The following is a 24,133-nucleotide window of genomic DNA, read 5'->3' as shown; positions in this document are numbered from 1 at the left end:
GATGAGCCTTTGTAAAAACGCACAAAGTCTGCAGCATGCAGAAGGCTTGAGAGGTGCAGCAACTTTCTTGGCTTGGCAGTTCCAAAAAAGCAAAAGATGGGACACGCACATTGCTTACCTTGCGAGGGGATGGTGTCCTCTGAGCAGCAAGGTGTGGTTGTTTGGGTGCTGTAGCCGCTGGAACACTGCAGGGAATCCCGGCTGCTCCTCTGGGTGTCCAGCTGCAGCCCTCGAGTCAGAGCCAGAGCTAGCTCTTCGCAGGCCTCCATCTCCTCTCCTTGCTAAAAAGACAAGAGAGGCCTCTTGTTAGGATTGCGGAACAGGGAAAGCTAGGATGATCCCCAAGGGCCTCTTGCTGTGACGACCCCTTCCGCACAAAGCAGATTATTACGAAATTATTCCCGTTAGATGATCAGACCAACCAAAACGTCACAAAGTACTGTATTTTTCGCTCCACAAGACACATTTTTTTCTTCCTAAAAAGTAAGGGGAAATGTCTCTGCGTCTTATGGAGCGAATGTGTGGTCCCTGGAGCCAAATTACCCAGGGGCAAAAAGCAGATCATGCTTCTTCTTCTTCTTTTTTTTTGAAAGAGGGAGGTGGGTGTTGAAACAAAGCCGCTGATCGTTTGCCGATCGGGGAGAGAGATAAGGGACGCTAGAGGTAAAGACAGCAAACTTGCAAAAGGGGGGGGGGGGAAACAGGAAGACTAAAGCAATAAGGAGAGAAATTAGAAGAAAAGGAGGAGCAAAAAACTGCTCCAGGTAAGGAAAAGACACTACGGCAAACAAGAGGGAAGGGAGTGTTGAAAGGAAACAGCTGATCGGTGGGATCAGGAGAGAGATGAGGGACGCTAGCGGAGGCTGCCTAGGAGGGGGAAGGTAAAAGCCCATGGATCCTCAGGATTTTTACATTGGGTCACCATTAGATCACATAGCATGTCCATGGGTACACCCTGCACCAAAAAAATCACGTATCCACTGTTTCCTGAGGCTGCAATGGTGCAAAAATGTGGTTACAAAGCATGGATCCACATGGATTTGCAGGATTTTTGCATTGGGCTACCCCAAACTCACCATCAGATCACATGTCTGTGGCCACAGTATGAACCACAAAAATCATACATCCACTGTTTCGTTCAGAATATTTTTCTTCTCGTTTTCCTGCTCTAAAAACTAGGTGCATGTTATGGTCAGGTGCATCTTATGGGGCGAAAAATACGGTAAGTGTTCAAGCTCTGCAAGTAAGCGCAACAGTAAGAGCTGTCCGACAGTGGGGCGGGCTCTCTCAGGAGGATGTGGGCTCCTTCCTTCCTTGTTTTAAGCAGAGGTTGGATGGCCATCTGTCACGGATGCTTTAGCCAAGATTCCAAGATTGCAGAGGGCTGGAGTGGATGACCTTTGGGACCCTTCCAACTCTACGATTCTATGATAAGCAGCAAATGTCTGTGCAACTCAGAAGACATTGGGGCTCAGTTGGGCCAATTTGGTACTGGATGAACAGGTCTACTGAGGACACAACAAAGAACAACCGAGTCTCACCCTTGGGGCAGCCGACACAGTCATGCTCCGAGGTCTCTGAGCTTCCTCGGTGGCCAGAGCTGGTCCACTCTGTGCTCCCCCGGCGGGGTCTCCTTCTCGTTTTTCCTTCCGGCGTTGCAAAGTATTTACCAAGGGCTGGTCATAAGGACCTGGCTTAGCCCAATCCTAGAGAAAAAATCCCATTAGTCAAAAGTTTACGCAGATTGCATATTCTCTGCAAAGATACGTGCTGGGCTCTCTGATTTTTATTAAAGGAAAGTCACCAGTCTTAAGATGTTGTTTTTCTAAACTCATGTACAGCTTTGCCTTCAAAGCAAGGCACAGGCCAGGTTGACTCCATTGCAGGAGCAACAGCACAGCAGCGAGTCAGTGACTGGTGTAATGATCTCAGCTTCCTAAGTGATGGCTTAGGAAGCTGAGGATGAGAGTCCCTCCCCCCCCCCAAAAAAAACCCTTGATCTGTTCTGGGGTTTCTCCCAACCCTCTAGAGCAGACAGGGGAGGAAATGCAGCGAAAGGAAGTCAACTTTGTTGGCTCCAATTGCTAGGATTTCATAAAACCTTGGTTTTCCTAAGCCTATTTTAATATATAGCTGGGGAAATCTCCATTTTGAGGAATAAGCTGCCAACACACAAAGGCCCTTTCCAAATGGCTAAAGGAGGAAATAATTGGGTTTTTAAAAAAAAATTGTTTTACAGCCACACTGATAAAAATACAGCGCCAGAAACATGGCGTCATTTTAATGTGATTGGGCCAATGGGTGGGAGGGTTTGGGGGACAGGATAGCAATGCACAGCTGTTCAACGGAGAGGCAACAGACATTAAAAACGCTGCAGAGAACTGGAAGAATGAAACATCTGTGCTTCCTGTCCCCCTCCCCACAAATACGTAACTTCTGAAAGCTACCCCAGGTAACAAACCATCACAATTTTGCCACAAATAGATAATGTTCAGGCTAATTGTTAAGGGCAAGACCAAACCTCCTTGCAGTTACCAAATTTGTAGTAAGGGGGATGTTATAATACAAATGTCCCTGGCAAGGCAGTTGTAAGCATTACTGAGATAAATATGTGAGGAACTTTAAACATCTGAAAAGTGCCAAGGATGTGCACTAAAGGGAAGAGTCCTTGCTATGGATATCAGCCTTGCAACCAGATCTTGTTTGGAAACAAAGCTCCCTTAAGATGTAAGGGAGAGAAAACTGGCTATTTCTCTCTATAAAGGTCTGGAGATCTATTAGCAAGAGCTGAACCTCCCCAGCCTTCCTCCAATCCAGTAAAAATCCTGCTTCTGCAAATAGCATGAAGCTCCTACTTATTCACACAAAGTAAATATTAGCGGGTAGGTGGGGGCGGCGCTTCATATGAAGGCTTTTTAAGAATCACTTTGTCAGTGAATATTCATTTAATAAGACAAAAGTACTTTAAGTTCAAATGTAAACTCAGCCCAGTGCATTGTTACGTCGTTTAGATGAGGGCAGTTTCTCATGCCAAGTTCTGAACCCATGTAAGGATACCCAAATCCAAAAGCACACCATTTCTGAAAGGTGCACCTGGGTGTTAATTCGCCACGTACCCCTTTAAAATAAGCAGAAACACTCCTGCTTTGGTCAACTCCAGGTGTGTATTTCAGAAAGGGAAGTACACAGGTAGGCACCTTTCAAAACCAAAATAGCATGCAAGTGTCTGGGTCTCATATCTGTACCCTCGTTCCCATGGATTCTCAGGCCAGACAGACAAATAATGGGTTGCCCAGGGCACTGCAGATACATTTCTTCCCTTCTTCCTTCCCAACAAATGTGCTTCTTTCAAAGCAATCTAGAAACCTAGTAAACTGACTCCTTTGACACCAACTGTACATTAGGCAAATGTAACTGATGTAGTCTTCAAGAAGGAAGATTTTATGTGTGTGCACATGGTAAAAAGAATAACGTAAGTTACACTAGGGAGTGATTGTCCCAGCAAGTTTTTCCAGGGGTGAAGCTGTGAATGAGAGCCAACAGGAAATGCAAGGCCCTGTTCAAGAGATCTTCCCTGGAAAAGGTACCATGAGCAACTTTAGTGTTAATTTTAACATAGGGTTAGGGAACCTCCAGTCTGTGGGCCAATCCTGGCCTGCAGGGTCAGCTTCCTAAGGAAGGGGTTTGTGCGGAAAGCCCTGCTAAAAGGAGGAAAAACCCTTGTGTTTTAGCAGTGCTTTATTAGGTGCTTTGAAGTCGCAACTTTGGGCCTTCAAAGCACCTGACACCCAACGTCATTGTGAGGTCAGTTGATTGACAAGTTGGCAACCCTGGCCACCTGTCAAATTTGGCCCTTGAGTCCAATCCTGATGAGGACCTGGGCCTGTTAAACGAAAAAGATTCCCTATTCCTTAACTTTATTAATAGAGGCACACCCTCAATTAGGTCCTATCAAACTGTTATCCAGAGAGCACCAAAGGTTAACCTAGAACCATCCCAAAGTCTCAGTGTGCTGCTGCACAGTTCGGAAAGCTGTTGAAATACTTGTTCAGATAACACCGATTTCTCTCTTTTGAAGTTCTTGATTTATGGGAGTAGGAGCTAAGGGAGACTCCCTCGTCAGATCACAGAATTCGGAATAGTATTACGAGCTGGGGTGGGGCAGAGAAATCGACCGAGAATTAAATGAGATTCCAGAAGCAACAACTTGCAGTAGAGTTGGGGAGTGGGAAATGGAAAGGAGAATGGGTGACAGAAACAAAAAAAAAGAAACACAAACCTTCCAGCTAGGGATCTTAGATGATGGTAACATGCCTGGCCCAATGGTGTAATAATGAGCGCAGTCTGGAAGGAGGGTGGTGGAAGAGGAAGCCCGGGTCCATGCGTGGGAGACAGGCGGGAAATGAGGGGAAGGGCCTGCACCAACGGAAGCTAAGGATGGGCCACTGGACAAACTACAGTGATAATACCCATTAGACAACTGGAAACAAAACAAAACAAAAAGGGGAAAAAAGAGGAGAGAAATTAATATAAATAGGACAAAATATGGGGGGTGGGATACAAGGTGAATCAGGCATGCATTGCTGGGAGTGAAGGGGAGGCGGGGGAATACCCCACGGAGATTTGAGAACTGTTCGCAACTCAACACCCCATACAGTGCTGGATCATGCTTTGTTAATGCTACTCAAATATGCATCGCCGTTCAAAAACCAAAACATCATTTTCAGGGGCTGAACAGCTTTAGGGTGCTCTGTTAGAGAGGCAGCCTTTTTTTGGGGGGGGGGGGTTAACCTCCCAGCGTTGGCCAGTGTTATGCATGCCGGATAAACACAATACGGAGTTTGGATGCTCTCGTTCCTTGAGGGACAATCGCGAGTTTCGTTCAGATTCTGAAAGCAATGGGGTGCGATCTTTCCAAAGCTGTTAATACGCCTCCTGGGTTAGTATTTTCACAGCGCGTTCAAGTGAGAAGCAGCAGCAGCAGCAGCAGCAGCTCACCCTCAGAAAATGACATGTTCTAGGAACAACATAATGAAAGGGGATGGAAGGAATCGGGGGCGTTTCCAGATGAGAATGGACCCCAATTTAAAATCACTCGCTCCGGTGGAGATCGGAAATTATCCCCAAATTATTATTTTACTTGAAAATGCCAGTAAGATTTATGCATGCCAGGGGGCATCTGATTTTAAAAAGAGAATCTGAGATTGTGCATGATTGGAGGTGATGAGTAGACCGCATGAAGATTTTGGCTTCGCATTATTAGAAAAGCTCCCTAGAGCCAATTCCATTGCATTGACCAAAGTGGTTCTGTCGTGGGCTAACGGTTATAAACACAGCCACGACATGCCACAGACTGCACCGCAAAATGCCTGGCAAATGGTTTTGTGAATGCTCCAACTTGCGTTACCATCACTGCTGAACAATCTCCACTTCCAGAACGTGGCAGGCAGGGACTCACAAAACCAGTTACTGCACCCAAAGAGGTGGCAACCGTGCGTTAAAAGCAACTGTGTGGCTGGAAGCATGAGGCAGGTTTTCCCGCTGCTTTTATCCCCTGCATTCAACTCATTCATTTGGATCATGTGCAGGGAACTTTCAGCCCTCTAGATGTTGCGAAGCTACAACTCCCCATCACCCACAAGCATGGCCAATGACTAAGGGTGATGAACGATGTAGTTCAGCGCTACAGCTGGAGGTCCAAAGAGTTCCCGGTACCCAATTTTGATCCTTTACGCTGTGGTGGTGTCCAAACTTTTTAGGGCCTTCAAAGCACCTGACACCCAACGTCAGATTTGATGAAGTGAAGGGCTGTGAGGACCAACCAAGGGACCAACCAAAGTTGTTGACCTTTTTTTAGGATTGAAGTTGTTGAGGTTTTTTAGGATTTAGGCCCCCGAAATGGACTTTGGACATGCCTGCTACGGGTTTCCATTCTCATCCTCTCATTTGCACTCAGGAGAACTATTTGGGGCCTGTGTGTCTCAGAGCCCGGGGAGGATCAAAGAACATGTCTTAGAGACGAAGCCTTTTTCACCTTCTCTGTGGAGGCCCAAGCCCCCATGGTAGAGCCTGAGCTGACTGACGTGGGGGAGCTGCACTCGCTGACTGACTGGCAGGTTTCAGAGGCTTCCGAGGAGGCAGAGCTGGACGAATTCTGCTGGGTTAAAAAAATAGCGGCAACCATGACACGGCAAGGAACAGCAAAGGAGAGGAAAGACAAGCCAACAGGAGAACAAAAACCCAACAAAGCACAGAGGAACGAATACATTCACGGGAGGAGGAGGAGAGAAGCAGAGTGTTAGGAGATCAGAGCAAAAATTCGATCGTTATGAACGTAGCTGAAAGCCTTCAACGCTGCAAGAGGGACAAAAGCAACAGGGTCCTAAACGGCAGAGCCTTTGCTGCGTCTAAAAGGAAGCAAACATCTATGACGCCACGTGCCAACTCCCCGCTGAGATTTCAGTTTCAATTGAAAGGGCTGAGGCAATGGCACCTTCAGAACCACCTCGGAGCAGATCGGCAGAGCGCTGAAGCCACAGCTGCAGCGCCACAACGCAAAGGCCCTCCGGCCGTGCCTTGCCTTTGAGGCTGGTAGTTGGGAAAATCTAGGCAGGGGTACCTAGGGAAAAGCCTGTATCTGGAAACCCCACACGGATTTGTCAAGAACTGGGCCAGCAGCGGAAGACCAGCTGCTGCGCACAGAACTTTCTTGAGAAAGTAAATCCATATTTACCAGGCAGACATTTTCCGTGTGGATTCCTTCATGGGAAGTTGTTCGAAGCTACCCCAATGTTTCTATACGGCCTTAAGTGAGGGGTGCTGGTGGTCAGAGAGTCCACCCACAGAGAGTCCTCGGCCCAGTATATCTGAAGGAGCATCTCCACCCTCATCGTTCTGCCCGGACACTGAGGTCCAGCGCTGAGGGTCTTCTGGCAGTTCCCTCATTGCGAGAAGCAAAGCTACAGGGAACCAGGCAGAGGGCCTTCTCGGTAGTGGCGCCCTCCCTGTGGAACGCCCTCCCACCAGATGTCAAAGAGATAAACAACTACCTGACATTTAGAAGACATCTGAAGGCAGCCCTGTTCAGGGAAGTTTTTAATGTGTGACATTTTAATGTATTTTTAATCTTTATTGGAAGCTGCCCAGAGCGACTGGGGAAACCCAGCCAGATGGGCGGGGAACAAATAATAAATTACTATTACTAGGGTTTCTGCCCTCAGTCTCCCTGTGCTGTCCGTATGTCTGTACTATCCTCCCCAAATTGGTGTTGAGACATCTGGAGAGTTGTGAGAATCTCAACATTGAAATAATAAATTGACGCTCTTCCTGTAGTGCCACAGATACCTAAATCCAACCTTTCCCTGGGATTCTCTGCTCTTCAGCTCAAACCTACAAACCACACATTCCAGTGCTTTTAGTTCGGCCTGGAGAGCTCCGTTGGCTATAGTGTGGTGCTGATAAAGTGAGGTCCGATCCTTTGTCTGCATTGCAGGGGGCTGGAACTAGATGATTCTCAGGGTCCCTTCCAACTCTACAATTCTATGAGGAGCAGAGTGGGAAACCTGTGGCCCTCCAGATGTCGCTGGACTACAGCTCCCATCATTCCTGGGCCACTGGCTGATGGGAACTGGGGCTCCACCTCATCTAGAGGGCCACAGGTTCCCCCTCCCCCAGCCCTGCTACAGAGTGACCCACATCAATGAGATAGCAGCGGGCTAAAAATGTATACAACAGGAGCAAAAGGAATGCACCCCCATGGAAGGTGTAGGCACGCAAGGCAAGCCTTCAGTAAAGAATCGAGACAACAACCCTATTAAGCATCTGCAAATACAACAATCTGCTCTACATATTCCAAGCACAGAATTTGAGGTTTCTTCACCCAGAACGGAGACTCTTTGCTTTGTACGGGTGCACAATATCTGCACTTCTACAGGGGGACGTCGCCCCCACCTCCCATTACAGTGCTGAAAGGCCTCACTATTTCATAAGAAGAAGGTTCTCAACACCTGCTCTGTGTTAAATCAAATTACAGTGGTACCTCGGGCTATGAACTTAATTCGTTCCACAGGTCCGTTCTTAACCTGAAACCGTTCTTAACCTGAGATATCACTTTAGCTAATGGGGCCTCCTGCTGCCGCCACACGATTTCTGTTCTCATCCTGGGGCAAAGTTCTTAACCCGAGGTACTACTTCCGGGTTCGTGGAGTTTGTAACCCAAAGTGTTTGTAACCCGAGGTGTTTGTAACCCAAGTTACAAACCCAAGCTACCACTGTACTTTGGAACACAAGCTAGATTTTTGAAACGGACAGACCTAGATCAGTCACCCTTGTTTATAGGTTGCACATGCAGAGAGGTGCAGGGCTGAAAAAAACTCTCATATAAACCAGGGCCTACACAAAGCAGGCCCTGTTTCTCCCACCCATACGTAACAAAATAAGGGTGGGCGGATTGCAAAAGCAAGTCCTACTCATGGAGGTGATTATAAGGGATGCAATTCATACGACAGGCTTGCACATGAGGGCTTAAACCCACTGCCTGCAAAACTTTTACACACCAAGGCGCAAGCCTTACTGACCTTTTTATAAGATATACAGGCAAGACTTTTTCTGACTCTCCCTGTGGAAAAAACCCTCCTCTGTCTTTCTTGCTAGTTTAAGCCTCCCAACTGACTATGATATGGAGTAATTTGGATACGCACCAAGCCAAATTGCCTCCTTTCACCCAATCCCCTACAATTCCATGGCGCGAGAAGTTGCAACAACTGCCCATTGCGTTCTTTTGTCCCTCAGCAACAGAGAACGGAACTCACACAAAGCGGGCCGCTAAAAACACATAAAAAGCATCAACAGAGAAAGCAGAACACCACTTTCATCTATGGCTTTATCGCAAGAATCAACATTCTGCTTTCAAACGATGACACGGGGCAGCGCGAGGTTATTTTCTCTGTCTTGCAAATAAAAACTCCAAGATGAAAGCCCGTCAGTTGGTTAAAACACACAACACATTAAACGGTTTTCTGGGTTCTGCCTGCATGAGTAGCAGGACATTCAAGCAAGTCTGAAATATCCAGGGCATAAAAATGATCCCTTTTATCCTCACGCTGAAATGATGCTATGGACATCTCTCTCTCTCTCTCTCTCTCTCTCTCTCTCTCTCTCTCTCTCTCTCTCTCTAGATCAGCAGTGGGGGGTTCCTCTGTTCATTAGCACATTAAGAACGCCAATTTCTCCCCACTGGGCAACAGTTTCTTTATGTTCCGAAATCCACATGGAGCTAAGGTCACATGGAGAGGTCCAACTTGTGACCAGCTCCAAAACACATCATAGTTCCAAGAATTTAGTGACTCAAAAACCTGGATCGCTTACAACTGTGGTGGACCAAAACCCAATTGTGTGCTGGATCTCTTCATAAAAGCTAATGCCATGCAGAACCCACCTTGCAAAAGAAACAATGCATTGCACAGTAGGACAACTGATGCTCTGGGCCATTTCACACATTACGCATGCCAGTCCATGCCAGTTACGCTGCTGGCAACAGACTCAGCTTTGGCTAATCACTGATTAGTGTACCTGTGCGATACAGGTGCCGCTGTGCAATACAGATGTTTGCAAACATACCTGATTTGCGTTCACATTCATTTTAGATCTTGGCTTAAGGTGTACACTAAACACGTCAGCATGTGAAGTGCTCTTTAACGTGGGCCGAACGTGGACCTGTGAACCCTGTAACTAAAGAACCCCTAGTTGGAATAGTTCCAAGTCTTTTCCAAGAGGTGTGTGGCATAGTGTTCCCTGAAGCATTTTGGTTCACTGGGCATGCAGGGAAAATTGCATGTCTGAATGCAACACTTTTGTTAAATATCCCAGCATCACACGCAAAGGCAGCTGTTCAGGAAGAAGGCTTCCAGCCTAGCCTTTTCCCGTCCCTGCTAACTTTGCACCAAGAGATTTTAGGACAAGCCCTAAGCGTGGACGTGGTCTCAAAACAAGCCGCTTCTGTCAGGTATCTACAGCAACGCCACATTCTACTTCCTGAACATATGAGATCTGCTCTCAGAAGCGCTCTCATATCCTGTAAATACGGAATTATTACCCAGGGGTTTTTTTGTGTGTTTTGTTTTTTTACTATTTTCACTTCAACTTAAGTTGCTGTACACCTCTTTTGTAGAGCTTGAAATTTAATGGAAGGAAGGGAAACATTTATGGGGTAAGCTTTGGGGCATCAAATAGCTTGGGATGGGGTGGTACAAAATAGGGGAATATTTATGGCTGAGCCACCAGGAGGCAGCTGTCAGATCACTGAACATTGTCTGCAAGAATTCGCATAGCAAATGGGAGGAAGGTTCTAAACTTGAGTTGCAGGATGGCAGAATCCATGGGATACTGATTAAAAGTTGCATCACTGGAAGCAGTTGTTTATAGTTTCTCTTGTTATCGTCAACCACAGGTAAAATTAACACGGCACCACCACCCTGTTTGCAGCCCCCAGATATCTGGAGAGCATCAGGCGGGAAGGAGACTGGCGAGAGGGAGTGCTAGGGAGAACATACCCTGACAGCTCGCATGTGCATTTCTCTTGTGATCAACTCGATGTGAAAGACAAGACGGGAAGATGCAAACATCTTTCCTGTAATCTGTGAAAGGGCCCCGCATTTTAGCCTTTGGCTGCAGCGGCAGGAGGCAGTTGCTGGGTTTACCTCTTGGCAACTGCAAGCCAGGCTTAAGACGTGATTTGCGATGGGTGAGAATCAGAAAGTAGCAGTAGTCTGCCCAATAAAGCAGGGGTGGGGAATCTCAGGCCTGGGGGTCAAATGTGACCTCCCAGGACTCTCTATCCAGCACATTAGACTCTATCCAGGTCACACTCCTTGCCATCCCCTTCACTGGTCCTATTTCACACCCTCCTTGTGTGTTTTGTGCCTGGCTAGAAGGTACCCTTGACCTCTTGCTTTTCCTGAATGGATGAGAGAGAAGAGGTCTGTAATCATGTAGCCTATCTGTTGTTGTTTAGTCATGTCCGACTATCATACGATGGAAAAAATTACATCAATACTCAACCCACTTTGGCCTCTGGCCCCACCCACCACTGACACGTGGCCCCCATTAGGTCCCTCAGAAGGCAAAGCGGCCCTTGGGCTGGAAAAATATTCCCCACTCCTGCAGTAGAGTAATGCAGCAGGCAGACAACCAAATAACCCGAAGCAGAAGCCACAAAAAGCACAATGAGCACAGAAGCCCTTGGAGATCTTGGGGGAGAAACGGAAGGTGCTACATGCGGGGGCAGCCGCTGCTCCCTAGGCATACCTGGTTGAGGGCCTCTGGCGGCATGGGGGATGGCGACTTGGACTGGAAAGCGTCCTGGGACATGAAGCCGGAGTCGTGCGAGGACACGCTGGACAGCCTCATCGGCGCTTGCTGGGGCAGGTTGGAGCTGCGGTAGCGATAGTGTGAACTGGGTGAGTGAGAGTGTGAGCCGCTTGACCGTGAGTCACTACTGTTTACACTGTTCAGACTGCTGTGAGATACAAAAGGAAGAGAGACGAGGGCGGAGGGGGAGGGGGGAAGAGAAACAAAAAAAAGGGGGGGAGGGGGAAGAGACCGCATAGGACAATTAACATTCCATGGTTCTCCAGCAGGGCATGCAGCACAAAGAATAAAATAAATAAATGGCACAACTAGCGGAAGGAAACTGGTAAGAGTCGTAAGGAACTGCAGTATCCTTAGGAATCGGATGGAAAATGGCAAATCGACAGCATCGAGTGGTACTAGAATGCGGCAATGAACAAGTCAGGGGCTGTTTCTGCAAAGGAAGAAGTTCCTCCAGCAGACCAGGCAGGAAAGCGGGAGGGAGCTGGTTCCCCACCCCACCCCAGGCTACCAGCATGGAACGAAACGGCTGACAACTGGGGAGGAAGCTGGGATAGCTTGGGTCAAATTGAACGTTTGTTGCACGAGTGGAACGACTTCTGCTCATGCAACAAAACTTCCCTTTCTCCTCTCACGCCACCCCAATCTGCTGCAGAGGGCTAGGGGCAACCTCAGAGCCGATCTGAAGGGGTAGGAGCACAGGAGGAGAAAGAGGAAGTTCCACTGTGTGAATGGAAGGTCTGCAAGAGCACTGACTCTGCTGGACACAATTCCTTTGTAGGCTAGGGGTATCTTTGAAATGCTGCATTGGATACCGATTAGGGCTGCCTCAAGGCGCCCGAGGTAAGAAATCCCATCAGCACCCGAACAAAAAGCTAACCAGCATGTGGAACGTTCTACTGAGAGATTCCCTGTGCAAGTGAATGGGAGTGGTAGCAAAACCACTACTGCACTCGGGTACAGATCCTGGTACTCAATGGGACTGGAATAGGAGAGACTTCTGGCAGACTATGCACCGTGGACTGGACCTGCCTTGCCTCTCAATTCTGCTGGTGCAAGCAGTGGCCTCACTCTGCTCCTGAGGTTGTCATGTCCCTTCCTCTCATAGCATGCCCTATCGCCAGAAAAGGCACCCTCCCTTGGGGTTAAAAGTCTGCAGCAGAATTTTAAAATTTTAAGGCAGAAGAGGGGTTTCACTGCTAACCCAAGAGGGCTGGCTACTTTCTCCTTTAAGCGTCTGCTGTTTACATAATACTATCAACTGTTGGGCTCAATGAGATGAAGACAGCAGGAGATCTTTCATGGGGGTCTCCTGAGGATTCCCTTTAAGTAATAAATAGAGATGGCAATCTGCTTTGTGGGAGACAAGAGGCTACACAGTCCCATCGCCTGTGGAGATGATGGTCATGTGAATCTCCCACCATCTTGCCTAGTTTACCTGCTGGGATTGTACGGCCAGCCATTTTCCTTGTTAAGGATATTGCATTTTGAAAAGCTTGGGCTTACCGCTGTCAATAGAAATATCTATAGATCTCCTGTCTATAGATACTGTATGTACGCATGCACAGACAGCTCGCTACGCAGGGAAATGCAAGGGGCATCTTGGTCTACCATGCCGTAGGGTGCTTCAGCTCTCCAATCCATGTGATTCGGAAGGCAAATTTGTTAAAAATAATGATGATAATAATAATAATAATAGCATTTAAGGCTAAAAAGAAATGCAGGAGCAAGGAACATACAGCAGAACGTCTTCCTTTTGGTGGAGAAAAGGATAGAATTAGACACCGGTGTGCCTGGCAAGGAGTGAGGGAGGAGGAGGAGATGCATGCTGCCAAACTGTTTTAGCAGAGAGAAAACAGTTTTCATGGAAGAGGTCAAAGGGGGATCTAGATGCTCGAAACACGCAAAAATAAAAAAATAACAACTCTTTTTTCCCTGAACTGCATTTCATCAGTACTGAACAGTAAAGTACTACCGAATAATTTTCAGTAAAGGATTTTACTCAAACAAGTTGCAAGAGAAACGGGAGGCATCCAAACAGTTTACGCTACTGAGAAATTAAGCCTTCTGTACGATTAAGCAATCGTATAAACATTTACAACGTATGTGGGTTCATGAGACAGTGGCAAAGAATACCAGACCCCAAATCAACAACTGGATGGTCAGTGGCCGGTTTTCCTTAAAAGATTTTTTCCAGAGCCTCTTTGTATGGCTGTCATAACAACGCTCAACAATTCTATTTCACTCTATCAATAGCATCTCAAGAAGAAGAGGACCACAAAACAGTAGACAAATTATTATTTTACAAAATTCAGACGTACCCCCAGATTCAACCATCTTAAAACACCATTATTTTGATGTGAGTCAAGACTAAAAAGCTCATTGCCCATGAATGGGTTGGGGAGAACATTTTGTCGCAGCGTGGAGAAGATTGTGATTTCTAGACAAGGGTCTGAGAGGTTCTTCTTTTGTCCTGCTGCTTTTGACTGCTTGCTGCTGAATCGGAACAAACATCAATCTGCAGAAAACCTAATTAACATTTGTTCCAATTCAGCAGTAAACCACAGGTTTTCCTGGGGAAAGCGGCAGGACAAAAGAAAAACATGTTTAGAAATCACGGGATAAATGGCACATGTGGCTGAGCCCTCAAAAGGTGTTGGATCTCATCAGTGCCTGGATGAACACTGAGTGGTCCTTCCTAGGTGCTTCAAACATCCTAGAGGAAAGAGCAGGATCCAAGCATATAAATAAATAAAGGGCATTTATTAGCATAAAACATTGGGTTCCCATAGAAACAGATCATGTGCCTTTTCTGCTTACCTGCACACACTGGATTTTCTTGACATGGTGGTACTGGGAGATGATGGAGGAGTCTGATAGGACCAGCCATAATCAGAGCCTTTCAAATCTAGAATTACCTGGAGAATCAGGAGATACAGTCATGCACGGTTATTTACACCAGTGAATTGGTCATTGGTGGCTTGAAACTAGCTAGCTGCTGTCAGGTCAACCAATCCTATCAGGGCATCAAGTTAAGCATATCCTACTAACACCGAAGCACACTTATTTCTAACATTACGGACTTGCTATTATCACGGTCCTTCAGTCTTTCTCTTTCTTGAAGCACACGTTTCTCAGAGCCCTCCAGACCAGCAAAACCCTTACAAAACACAACCAGTTTTATTCAAGATTCTGCCAACCATATTCCAAGTGCTGCTTGCTGAAATCTAGTGAAGCTACACTGTCACTTCCTCAACCCAGTGCCCTCCAGATTTTGTTGGGACTACAACTCCCAACATCCCTGGCCTGTACGACCAACAGTCATGGATGATGGGAGTTGTAGTCCAACAACATCTAGAGGGCACCAGGCTGAGAAAATACTGACATAGATGAAGGTCAAGGGCACAGTCTACTGGAAAGTTCTCCTCCTAAAGCCCCCACAGCTGGCCACCTCAAGAGGAGCTAGGCAAGGATGTTACCATGTTCTTGGGCAGCTGCCAATCATATCAATAGCGCTTGCATGGGGAAGTATTTTCATTGGATATTTACCTTTTGCACATATATGGAATTCTACCATTTGTGGGTTGAGTAGACACAGTAAACCAAACAGATTAGCCTTTCCTCAGTCAAACTAACCTGCTCACTTGATGGCGGCAGCTTGTGAGGGTCCATAGTGAGGCTTTTCAGATCTTCTGAGATGGTCTGCAGGTGAGTTATTTCTCCCAGCATTGAGATTTCTTCTTCCTGGAAGATTAAAAAACACAGAAACGAAGCAGAAAATCAGAACTGCCCGAGTTACTGAGTTCTATTACGTATGCAATTTCGGTCAACATCAACAAACTAGCTGCTTCATCTTACTAAGTCAAGGCATAAGCACCACTCACTTCTTTAAACAGACACAATTTGTAAAGGTTAAAAAAAAAGGATTAGATACTTATGACTGAAGCTACAGAAAAGGTCAGGCTTGCAAGCAAGATGTCAACATTCCTTCATTCTTAAATCATTAAAGAAAAAAGCCTTCTTAGTTCTTGCCACATCACTTTCTTTTTTTATATAATAATTTTTATTACATTTTCTGTTTTATGATTTAAAATACTCATTTAAACATCCCTAAAATATCAATGACTTCCCTTCTTCTCTTTCCATGGTTCATTTTGCCTATCATAAATCCCTGCATATTTTACAAGAACAAGAATACATTCAGTATTCCATTATTGCACCCATCAAAACTTATTTACACTGTTGAATTGATCTTAATGCTGCCAACATTTTCAAGTGTACACAGTTCCCTCCCCCCGTATATTCAATAAACGTTTTCCAATCTTCTCTAAACATATGTTCTTCTTGTTCTCTTATTCTATATGTTTGCAAGCTGCGCATATTCTATCAGCTTAAGTTGCCATTCTTCTATACTTGGGACCTCGCTCACTTTCCATTTTGGGGCTAACAAAACACGGGCCGCAGTAGTAGCATACATAAATAACCCTTTCTGACAGCTGGGAATTTCAGACTCAAAACATGCTTTGTGGAAGCAATGGGGGAAAGGTTCAAAACAAAACTCACAATCACAGGCCGCAGCATTGAAATGAATGAGCAGAATCTGCCGCGTTCCTCAATCAGGGCTTTCCTAACAGCCTGTTTCTCTGTTTCTTCAAGAAGTAGGTATTTATCGTTCACGTCCTGTAAGGCGCTGTCTAGCTGAGGTTGGATGTCTCCTCTACCTATTCACAACAGAGAAAAAGCAAAGGTGGTTATAGGCTGAAGCTACTCCTAAGGAAGCCTATAAACATTTGTACGGCTTTGACTATATCTGGGCTCACGTCAAGCGTGTTCACACAGCTAGTCACTACATGCCGTCAACTCCCTTGTCGATCCATCTCAATGGGAGTGAATCTGCCTTGAATAAGCTGAATTTGCGGCTTAAATCAAGGAGTCTAGCACACCTCCTTTGGGACAAAGGGGAGGGAATATTAATTTAACAAAGAAAATACAGTTCTTATATTTTACAGTATTAAGAACAGGCTACACACATAAGGAGAAGAGGTTAAGCTTTCACAGAGCAGTCAAATGTTGTATTTCATCAAATACATAACAGAAGATGGAACAATTCAAGCTACATTGACACAGACTGGTGGTCTCCCACACTTTTTCCCAGGATACCCTGGGAATCGTTAGCAGCTTATTTGGGGTTCCTTTAACAAGAAGAGCAGTAATGGTAGACAAACGTATCTGGCGCCATAACAGAATAATAGAATTATGCATGGAGAAAGTGGTTGGAGGAAGCTTTTTCTCCCTCTGATACAAATTCTAGAACCAGGAGCCGTCCATTGAAACAACGGTGGGAGATTCAGGAAAGACTAAAGGAAGCATTTTTTCGCATAGTGCACTGCCAGTTTATGGAATTCACTTACAGAAGAGTGTAGCAAAGGCCACCAACAAAGATGGCTTCAAACTGACCTCTATGAATTTGCCTATCAGTGGGCCAGCAGGCATGAGGGCTGCATGCTACCCTCGGGAACAGAGGCAGCCTGTCTCAGAGTACCACTTGCTGGGGCAACACAAATGGGACAGTGTTGTTGAGCGCATGTCCTGCTTATGAGCCTCCCAAGGCTACTGTGGTGGAGAGGACATGAGATTAGGTGAGCCTTTGGTCTGATCCAGCAAGGGTCTTCTGATGACGACGGCTTGCCTACCGATTACCAATCTCCTCGTATAATATGCATTACCTAGGGCACTATTTGTTTATACAGAGTAACAATGAGCCCCGCAAGGCCTGCCCAATGCGCTGCATGGGATGCAGAAAGCTGCCTCACACCAGCTCACTGTATTTGCAGTATTGTCTGTTTTGACCGGCAGCGACTCATTTGACAGACGTCTTTCTCACCGCCTGCTCTCTCATCTGTTCAACTGGAGACGCCAAGGTTATATATATGGCCATGCAGCTTAGAACATGCCTTGAAGGAGTTTAGGGGACAGGTGTTCTCTTGGTCAGCAAACTGAAAATGGTTCCGTAAAAAGGTAGGAAGGCGGGTTTAGAGGACAGATCGAAGGTTGTGCAACACCAACTCCCTTCTCCCGGGACTCCCAGGACTCGCCAGTTCAGTAAGAACCTGGCTGGGTCCCACCAAAGTTTAGTGAAGGATGTTAGCTCCAGGAGAAGCAGAAGAGGTTACTTACCCACCCCAGTTTAAAGCCAATCCAGTTTCATAAGCAAACGTTAAAGGGGATAACAGGAGTTGGTGTGTATATATACAAACTTTTCACGTAAAGGTATCAGGGAGGAAATCAGTTTCACAAGGGAAATAGGGAAGTTGCTTCAATTCAAGCACTGGGTTACAAACAAACAAGGGTATTGGTGTTCAAATGTATGCACAGCTCTCATCTCCTGCCAAACTCACCACCATATTGTGCATCCGCCCCTCACAATCTTAAGTGTATTTTAAAAATTCCCCAGAAAAATATTGAACCGTTAAGGTACAGCCTGGTATCCAAGTTGATGTGCTTCACTGGCAAAAGTGACCACAAAAAGGCACCCATAAAACTGAAGCTGGCATGAGACTGCAGCTGACAGAAGCAGTACATTTATTTGCCTTCAGGGTTTGGGGACTTCGTCGGAACATCAAAGTATATGTGTTGCAAAGAAAACCAACAGCCTGGGAGCTAGCTCAGAAAGCTTACTAAGGTAAGACACTAGTTTATACCCCCCGCAAAAGTCCACCTTGACTTAAATGTGGCTGTTCACAGCCAGTCAATTCTACACACAAAAAGCTTGTTCTGTAGCAAATAACATGTGTGTAGAAAATGCTACTGCAAAGAACCGAAGTGTTAGCAGGTACAGCAGAAATTCAGTTACAGACTAGTACTCTTTGTGAGACCAAGACTCACAGGACACAAATCACCTCAACAGCTAGCACTGCTAAGCAGATCTTGCTGGCCCACCAACTCCCATAAGCTCCAGCCAGAATGGCCAATGGTCAAGGTGGACGGGAGTTGCATTCCAACGAAATTTGAGGGCATTAGTTGGGAAAAGATGTAATATGGGGCCAACCCTGCCATCTTGGCTCTCAGCCAGCGCCAGATCCATTAAGGTCCAAGATGGCAATCATGGTCTTCAATCCCATGTGTGATGCAAGAGTGCTGCCCAGATTCCTTTAGGTTCGCCGCCAACCATGCTTCCATCTCCTCTTCAATAATGAAATTTACATGGCTTCATCCCAATGGGAGGCAGGCAGAGTTTATGCTGCGAATATCCCCTCACCGTGAACACATTTAACCTCCACCCCACTGAAGGCTACTAGCAAGATAGGAGCTGTGTGTCACAAAGACATACCGGCCGTTATTTTAACTGCAGGAAGAAATTAAAGAGCTCAGACTCCAGTGTGTTGCCTGTTAAGTGTCTGGCTACTCAAGTGCAACTGTGCATGGCAGAAGCTTTTGTGTTCGTAATTCAGACACTAAATCGGAATTAAGCGCCTTGGACAGACTTCTGTAAGTGCTGAGAGGTGCCATATGAGAGCAGCTAGGATCTCACTGAAGCAGAAAGCTAAAACCTATGGTCTACTACCTCAGCCCTCTGCTATATAGGAGGCATGCTAGGAAGATACCAGCCTCAATATCATCCCAGTAGCTACATATTGGGGTGCTCTCAAACCTTGCTCTGCAACGCCCCTTGGTAGCGCAAGTCTTAGACCAGGGGTCAGCAAGGGTTACCGCGCCTGGGCCAGTTCACTCCAGCAGAGATCCCTCCATGGGCGCCTGCGATTTCCAGCATCTGCGCAGACGTGATTTCCGGCGCCGCAGAAGCGAGTCCCTGGGCGGCTTGGTTCAGGGGCGGCTCTCCGTGGGCCACTTGTGGCCCATGGGCCTTAGGTTGCTGACCCCTGTCTTAGACTTTCTCTTTACTCTCCTGCCACAGCATGAAGACCATGAAAATAACAGGAGTCATCTTTTTCTCAACGAACATTCATATATTTGAATCTCGATCGGAGAAGAATCCACTCATAAATTATTAGTAGTATAATTGCACACTACCTACATTTTACCACACAGGTAATGTTGCATGCGTGCGTTCTCTTCGCATTTTGTTTACCTCATATGGAAGTAGGCGTTGACTGGAATCTTGTTTTATTTAATTTCGTTAGCTCGGTGATAAGGCCCTTTGGTGGGAGGAAATGTGATGTAGACCGGAACTACGTCTGAATGTTGAGCAACTCTGATTTATGAGTGGATTCTTCCTTCTATTCAAATATACGAATGTTTATTCAGAAAAAGAGGACTCCTGTTATTTTCGTGGTTGTTTAGATTTATAAGTGTCTAACGGTTGCCCTGGTGACACTATCTTTTGTCACATTGCATTTCGCTATGCTATCACCACCTTCCCTGTTGTGTTGTTACGGTATAAAGACGAGAACAGAAACAGCCTCTCTCTCAAACACATTCACACTGGTTTCACAGAAAGGTTGCTTCATCAGTGCGCACACATAGCACTGCATGAATCTCATTCCATTAAAAAAACCACAACCACAACCACCAGCCTCCTCCCTCCTCAAACTCACATTTTCCTTGAAAGCTTGGGTGTAACCCCTTAATCCTCAGGGCCAATTGGCACCCTATGTCCAAGTCCAACAAGATATAGAGGCACTTGCTCCCCCTTCATCCGTTGCTTACGTTTATCTCTCCTTCATCTCCCCCTATTGTCTTTCCCATTTTTAAAATTTAGACAGGTAATCCTCCTTGATGTTTGCTGTACTCCATCATCTATCAACCCCAACCAGCATGGACCAATGGCCAGGGACGGTGGGATTTCCCTGCTGCAAACTTACTGAAGATCACAACATTCTAGGATAAAACTAAAGTCATTTTCTACTCCCAACAGCCCGACTTGTCAGGTATCTCTAACTCAAAACCTTATTTCGGAACCACATATTTCTACCCATTCTCAACACACCAAACTCATATATTTGTTATCAATCAGGGCATAACATGCAAGTGATTTTTTTAAGGGTACGTTTTAGGGTCAAGGGGTTACAAACATGGGAATTTAGGCTCTAGACTTTAAAAAGATGTTTTGAATAGGCACATATATTTGAAATCATCCTGTTGAGAGATCGCAAGTAAGTTTTTGAAAAACGGAATAAATTTGATGGTGTTGCCGTTCTAACCTCAGGTCTCTTGGACAAGTCTACTCAGTTCCACCCCCCTCAAGGGAGTCAAGGATGGTGGCCCATGAGCTCCTAAATTGTGGAACTCCCTCCGCAGACAGGTGTGCCTTTCACCTTAAGTTGTACAGCTTTCACCTTATGGTGAAGACGTACCTCAGCCATTGAAAATGAATGTATTTGGCTTCCCACCTCTTTGGCCGAAATTGTATCGTTCTGCTCCTTCTGTAATGGTTTCATCTGTTTTTATTTCCGTTGTATTTTCTACAGCTGTCAACTGCCCCAGGACCTTATGGTGATGGGCGGGTAAAAAAATCTTATAAATAAATGCTGCTCAACTCCTTTACATCAATTTGGTTATAATTTGGTGGCATCAATCTGGTAGTAAGAATTGGGCTGTGATTTCGACTCAAGTATTCCTGCTCTTTCCTAGGCTATTAAGATGTGGAGCTAATTCTCCTGCAAATACCCCGAAAAAGGTAGTAAAATGGGAGAGCTGAATGCCTCAAGTCAGGTCTAGAAAATAACTTGACCACGTATCATCATGATGCCCAGAAACTTGAGAAGTGTTTGAGGGCACAGCTCGAACTTAAATAATTTAATGCCAGTAAAGGTAAAGATAAAGGGACCCCTGACCATTAGGTCCAGTCGCGGACGACTCTGGGGTTGCGGCACTCATCTTGCTTTATTGGCCGAGGGAGCCGGCATACAGCTTCCGGGTCATGTGGCCAGCGTGACTAAGCCGCTTCTGGCAAACCAGAGCAGTGCACGGAAATGCCGTTTACCTTCCCGCCAGAGCCATACCTATTTATCTACTTGCACTGTGACGTGCTTTCGAACTGCTAGGCTGGCAGGAGCAGGGACCAGGCAATGGGAGCTCACCCCGTTGCGGGGATTCGAACCGCCAACCTACTATTTTCCAAACCTAGTGCATCACTATGGATTTCATGTAGCATCTGGCTGAGAAGACACCTGCTCTTGGGTGTCGAGGCCAAAAGATGTAGGAGTTTTTAATTCGAAATTAAAGTCTAGGCAGCTAGTATGAGACCAGACAACCATAAGAGGCCACAGCAAAGAATTATACCAACCAGCCACCAGGGATGCGGTGCAGCTCAGACTTACCCAGCGCCTCAGCTGTTGAGAAGGTGAGCAGGATACAAAAATTGACACAGGAGAAGGAAAATAAAATAAGTCAAAACCAATGTTCTAAATTTCCTAGTGTTTATATACATTATTAGCAGATTGAAGAGAAGCAAAATGATCCCGTTCACGCCAAAGGTTTCCTTCCTTCTTTCACATTCCAAAGTTGCTAAGGTCAAAGTGCTAATTTCCACCCAAACAAAATCCCGCTGTACTCAAGCTGGTTTTAATTTATTTAGCTTTGTTAGAACTTCCAGTTTCTTTCATCTCAGCAGCTGGTCCTTCAAACATTTGCATGATGCAACTTGATGAATTCAATGGGGAACCAGGGGAAAGGTTAGATTTGCGATAAGAGATCTAGTGAAATAGGACACCCCCATTTTTTAAGACATGGTTTGGAGTATCAGGAGTTGCCTGATCCCGATTCCATTTCTCCACTTCCGGGTTCAGCCCACTCTATGCCACGGTTTCCTGTAGCAAACAAATCAGGCCAACTATGGCTAGCACTAGTATCTAAACTGTCATTTGAAAAGCATGGTTTGAAGTGGTTTTGCAGACTATGGTTTCAAATCTTAAGTTGGAGGTTAGGTGTTAACCATAGTTTGCCCAATTCAGGTGTCAGGGCACAATACGATTAGAAGAAAACTGAAAACAAGAGAAAACTGGTGTATAGGAAAGGACATTTGTACCTAAAACACTACTGTTCCTCCAAATCACGGTTTGGAGGATAATCTCAATTGACCCTTTTTACACCACTTAAGGAGTTCCCACATCCTTCTGTGCACACGTTAAGACAGGGAAGGGTGTGTTTACTGTAAGCACAAACCTCAAATTATGCAACTGGAATGTCTTATGCAAATTTGCATACATCCGCTTAGTTTAAATCGCTGCACAATTTTCATCTTTAGACAAGTGTGTGTGTGTGTTTCTATGTAGGTTACTTAAGAAAAATATTAAATCAGAGTAATAAAAATCACATGACATATTTGAAATCACCACATATTTTATAGCAAAGACTGGTAAACACATCCACGGGTTCTCCTCTCCAACCCTGAAATTTTCTTGAACAGAATTCGATATAGATGCTATTCTACATATCTTTCTCTATATATACACTAGGCATAACATTATGCAAAGCACATTATTGTGACCTTAAAAATACCTATGTGCTACAGAAGATCCACACTCCAGCAGCGTGACACAGAGGTGTGTGACATCTGTAGATACTTGCGACATACAAGTAATCTCAAACATTTCCAATGTAGCAGATGAATTCCCCAAACGTGCCAAAATCTCCTAATTTAATTCTGTGCCCCATAGAAGTTGCAGTCCCTCTGTAAAACACCCCTCAAGCTCCTTCTAGTTGTTGTTTTTTTTAATGGATATAAACAGCTAACAAGCAATATTTTTCAGAACAAAATGTTTTAATGCTAAAATCTGTTGGATGAAATAGTTGTCTTTGAGATAAGTGGAAAAACTGCCCAAGCAAGTGCCTATGGAACAGAAATATCTAGAGACCAACAATCAAAAAATGGGGAGACACAGTGACAACCCATCTTATTCTAAGGTCCAGAGAGTGCAAAAATCATCATGTGAATTTCAGGATTACCTTTTGCTGCTGAAAGTGGTTTGCCATTTTTTAATATACCATTTATTGATGGGTTGGGCTATCAAACTGTTAATAAGCCAAAGTTACATTACACATTTGCAAAAATGGTTGCAAAAAATAATAAAATAAAATACATAAAAGAGTCACGAAAATGGTTGAAGTAACGGGCACAATGTTTTCTAACTAGAAATGGTATTTAGCTATAGATACAGGCCCAAGGCGACTGAAAGGCTTGCTGAGCTGTTGGAAAACAAGTATCAAAATAGACACAAATACAATATAGTGCAATAGACCATGGTGAACTGTAATAAATTCCCAATCTGTAATGGGGAATTCGCTTTTCTTAAGAAAAAGGCACCACCTAGCCTATCACATTTCATACACTCAGTTCAGAATCCTAGGTACATAAATCTCATCGGCTTTCATGTAATCTTAATTTTTTAATGGGCAGCAAAATTAAAATCTGAAATGCCTGCACACCCAAAAACATTTTACTGAACTGAAAAACAGAGAGAATACATCAAACAAATAAAACATGATTTTTAAAATGAAGTGATGCAATCAAGATTTACTCTCAAGGGCTATTGATACCATTAACATCCAAGGACACTTCCACTCAACAGTTTATTGTGGAACTTGGTGCTGCTACTGCATGCAAGTTTTCCGAAATGTCCACACAATCTTGTAATCATCAAACCGCCACCCAATTTTCCCCGCCATCCAGATTTACAGTTTCTGTTTTGTTTTGTTTTGTGTTTTTTTTAAAAAAAAAAAATTAATGGATTTTCAGCGGAAACAGTACATGGGGATCAAATGGGAATACAGTGGTACCTCGGGTTAAGTACTTAATTCATTCCGG

The 24,133-nt window shown here is 45.2% G+C and overlaps 1 protein-coding gene across 23 annotated transcripts in view; it reads right to left on the bottom strand.

The window, feature by feature from the left end:
- MTSS1 (MTSS I-BAR domain containing 1) overlaps positions 1 to 24,133 on the bottom strand; it is a 147,780-nt gene that overhangs the window by 4,182 nt on the left and 119,465 nt on the right. Inside the window, exons 7-15 of one of the 23 annotated variants that reach the window (XM_081012604.1) lie at positions 21,648 to 21,659; positions 15,931 to 16,088; positions 15,004 to 15,111; positions 14,188 to 14,285; positions 11,305 to 11,512; positions 6,035 to 6,157; positions 4,280 to 4,480; positions 1,542 to 1,706; positions 110 to 281 (exon numbers count right to left, since the gene is read on the bottom strand). In XM_081012604.1, coding sequence (XP_080868730.1) covers positions 110 to 281; positions 1,542 to 1,706; positions 4,280 to 4,480; positions 6,035 to 6,157; positions 11,305 to 11,512; positions 14,188 to 14,285; positions 15,004 to 15,111; positions 15,931 to 16,088; positions 21,648 to 21,659 — 1,245 coding nt within the window. Of the gene's footprint in view, positions 1 to 109; positions 282 to 1,541; positions 1,707 to 4,279; positions 4,481 to 6,034; positions 6,158 to 11,304; positions 11,516 to 14,187; positions 14,286 to 15,003; positions 15,112 to 15,930; positions 16,089 to 21,647; positions 21,660 to 24,133 lie in introns of all 23 variants that reach the window. The other 22 variants (XM_081012610.1, XM_081012588.1, XM_081012589.1 and 19 more) reach the window with 22 other exon arrangements.

Source organism: Podarcis pityusensis (genome assembly GCF_964106645.2).
Source record: "Podarcis pityusensis genome assembly, chromosome: 7".
Lineage (NCBI taxonomy): Eukaryota > Metazoa > Chordata > Lepidosauria > Squamata > Lacertidae > Podarcis > Podarcis pityusensis.
The sequence above is the reverse complement of the archived record's forward strand: the minus strand, read 5'-3'. Positions and strand labels throughout refer to the sequence as shown.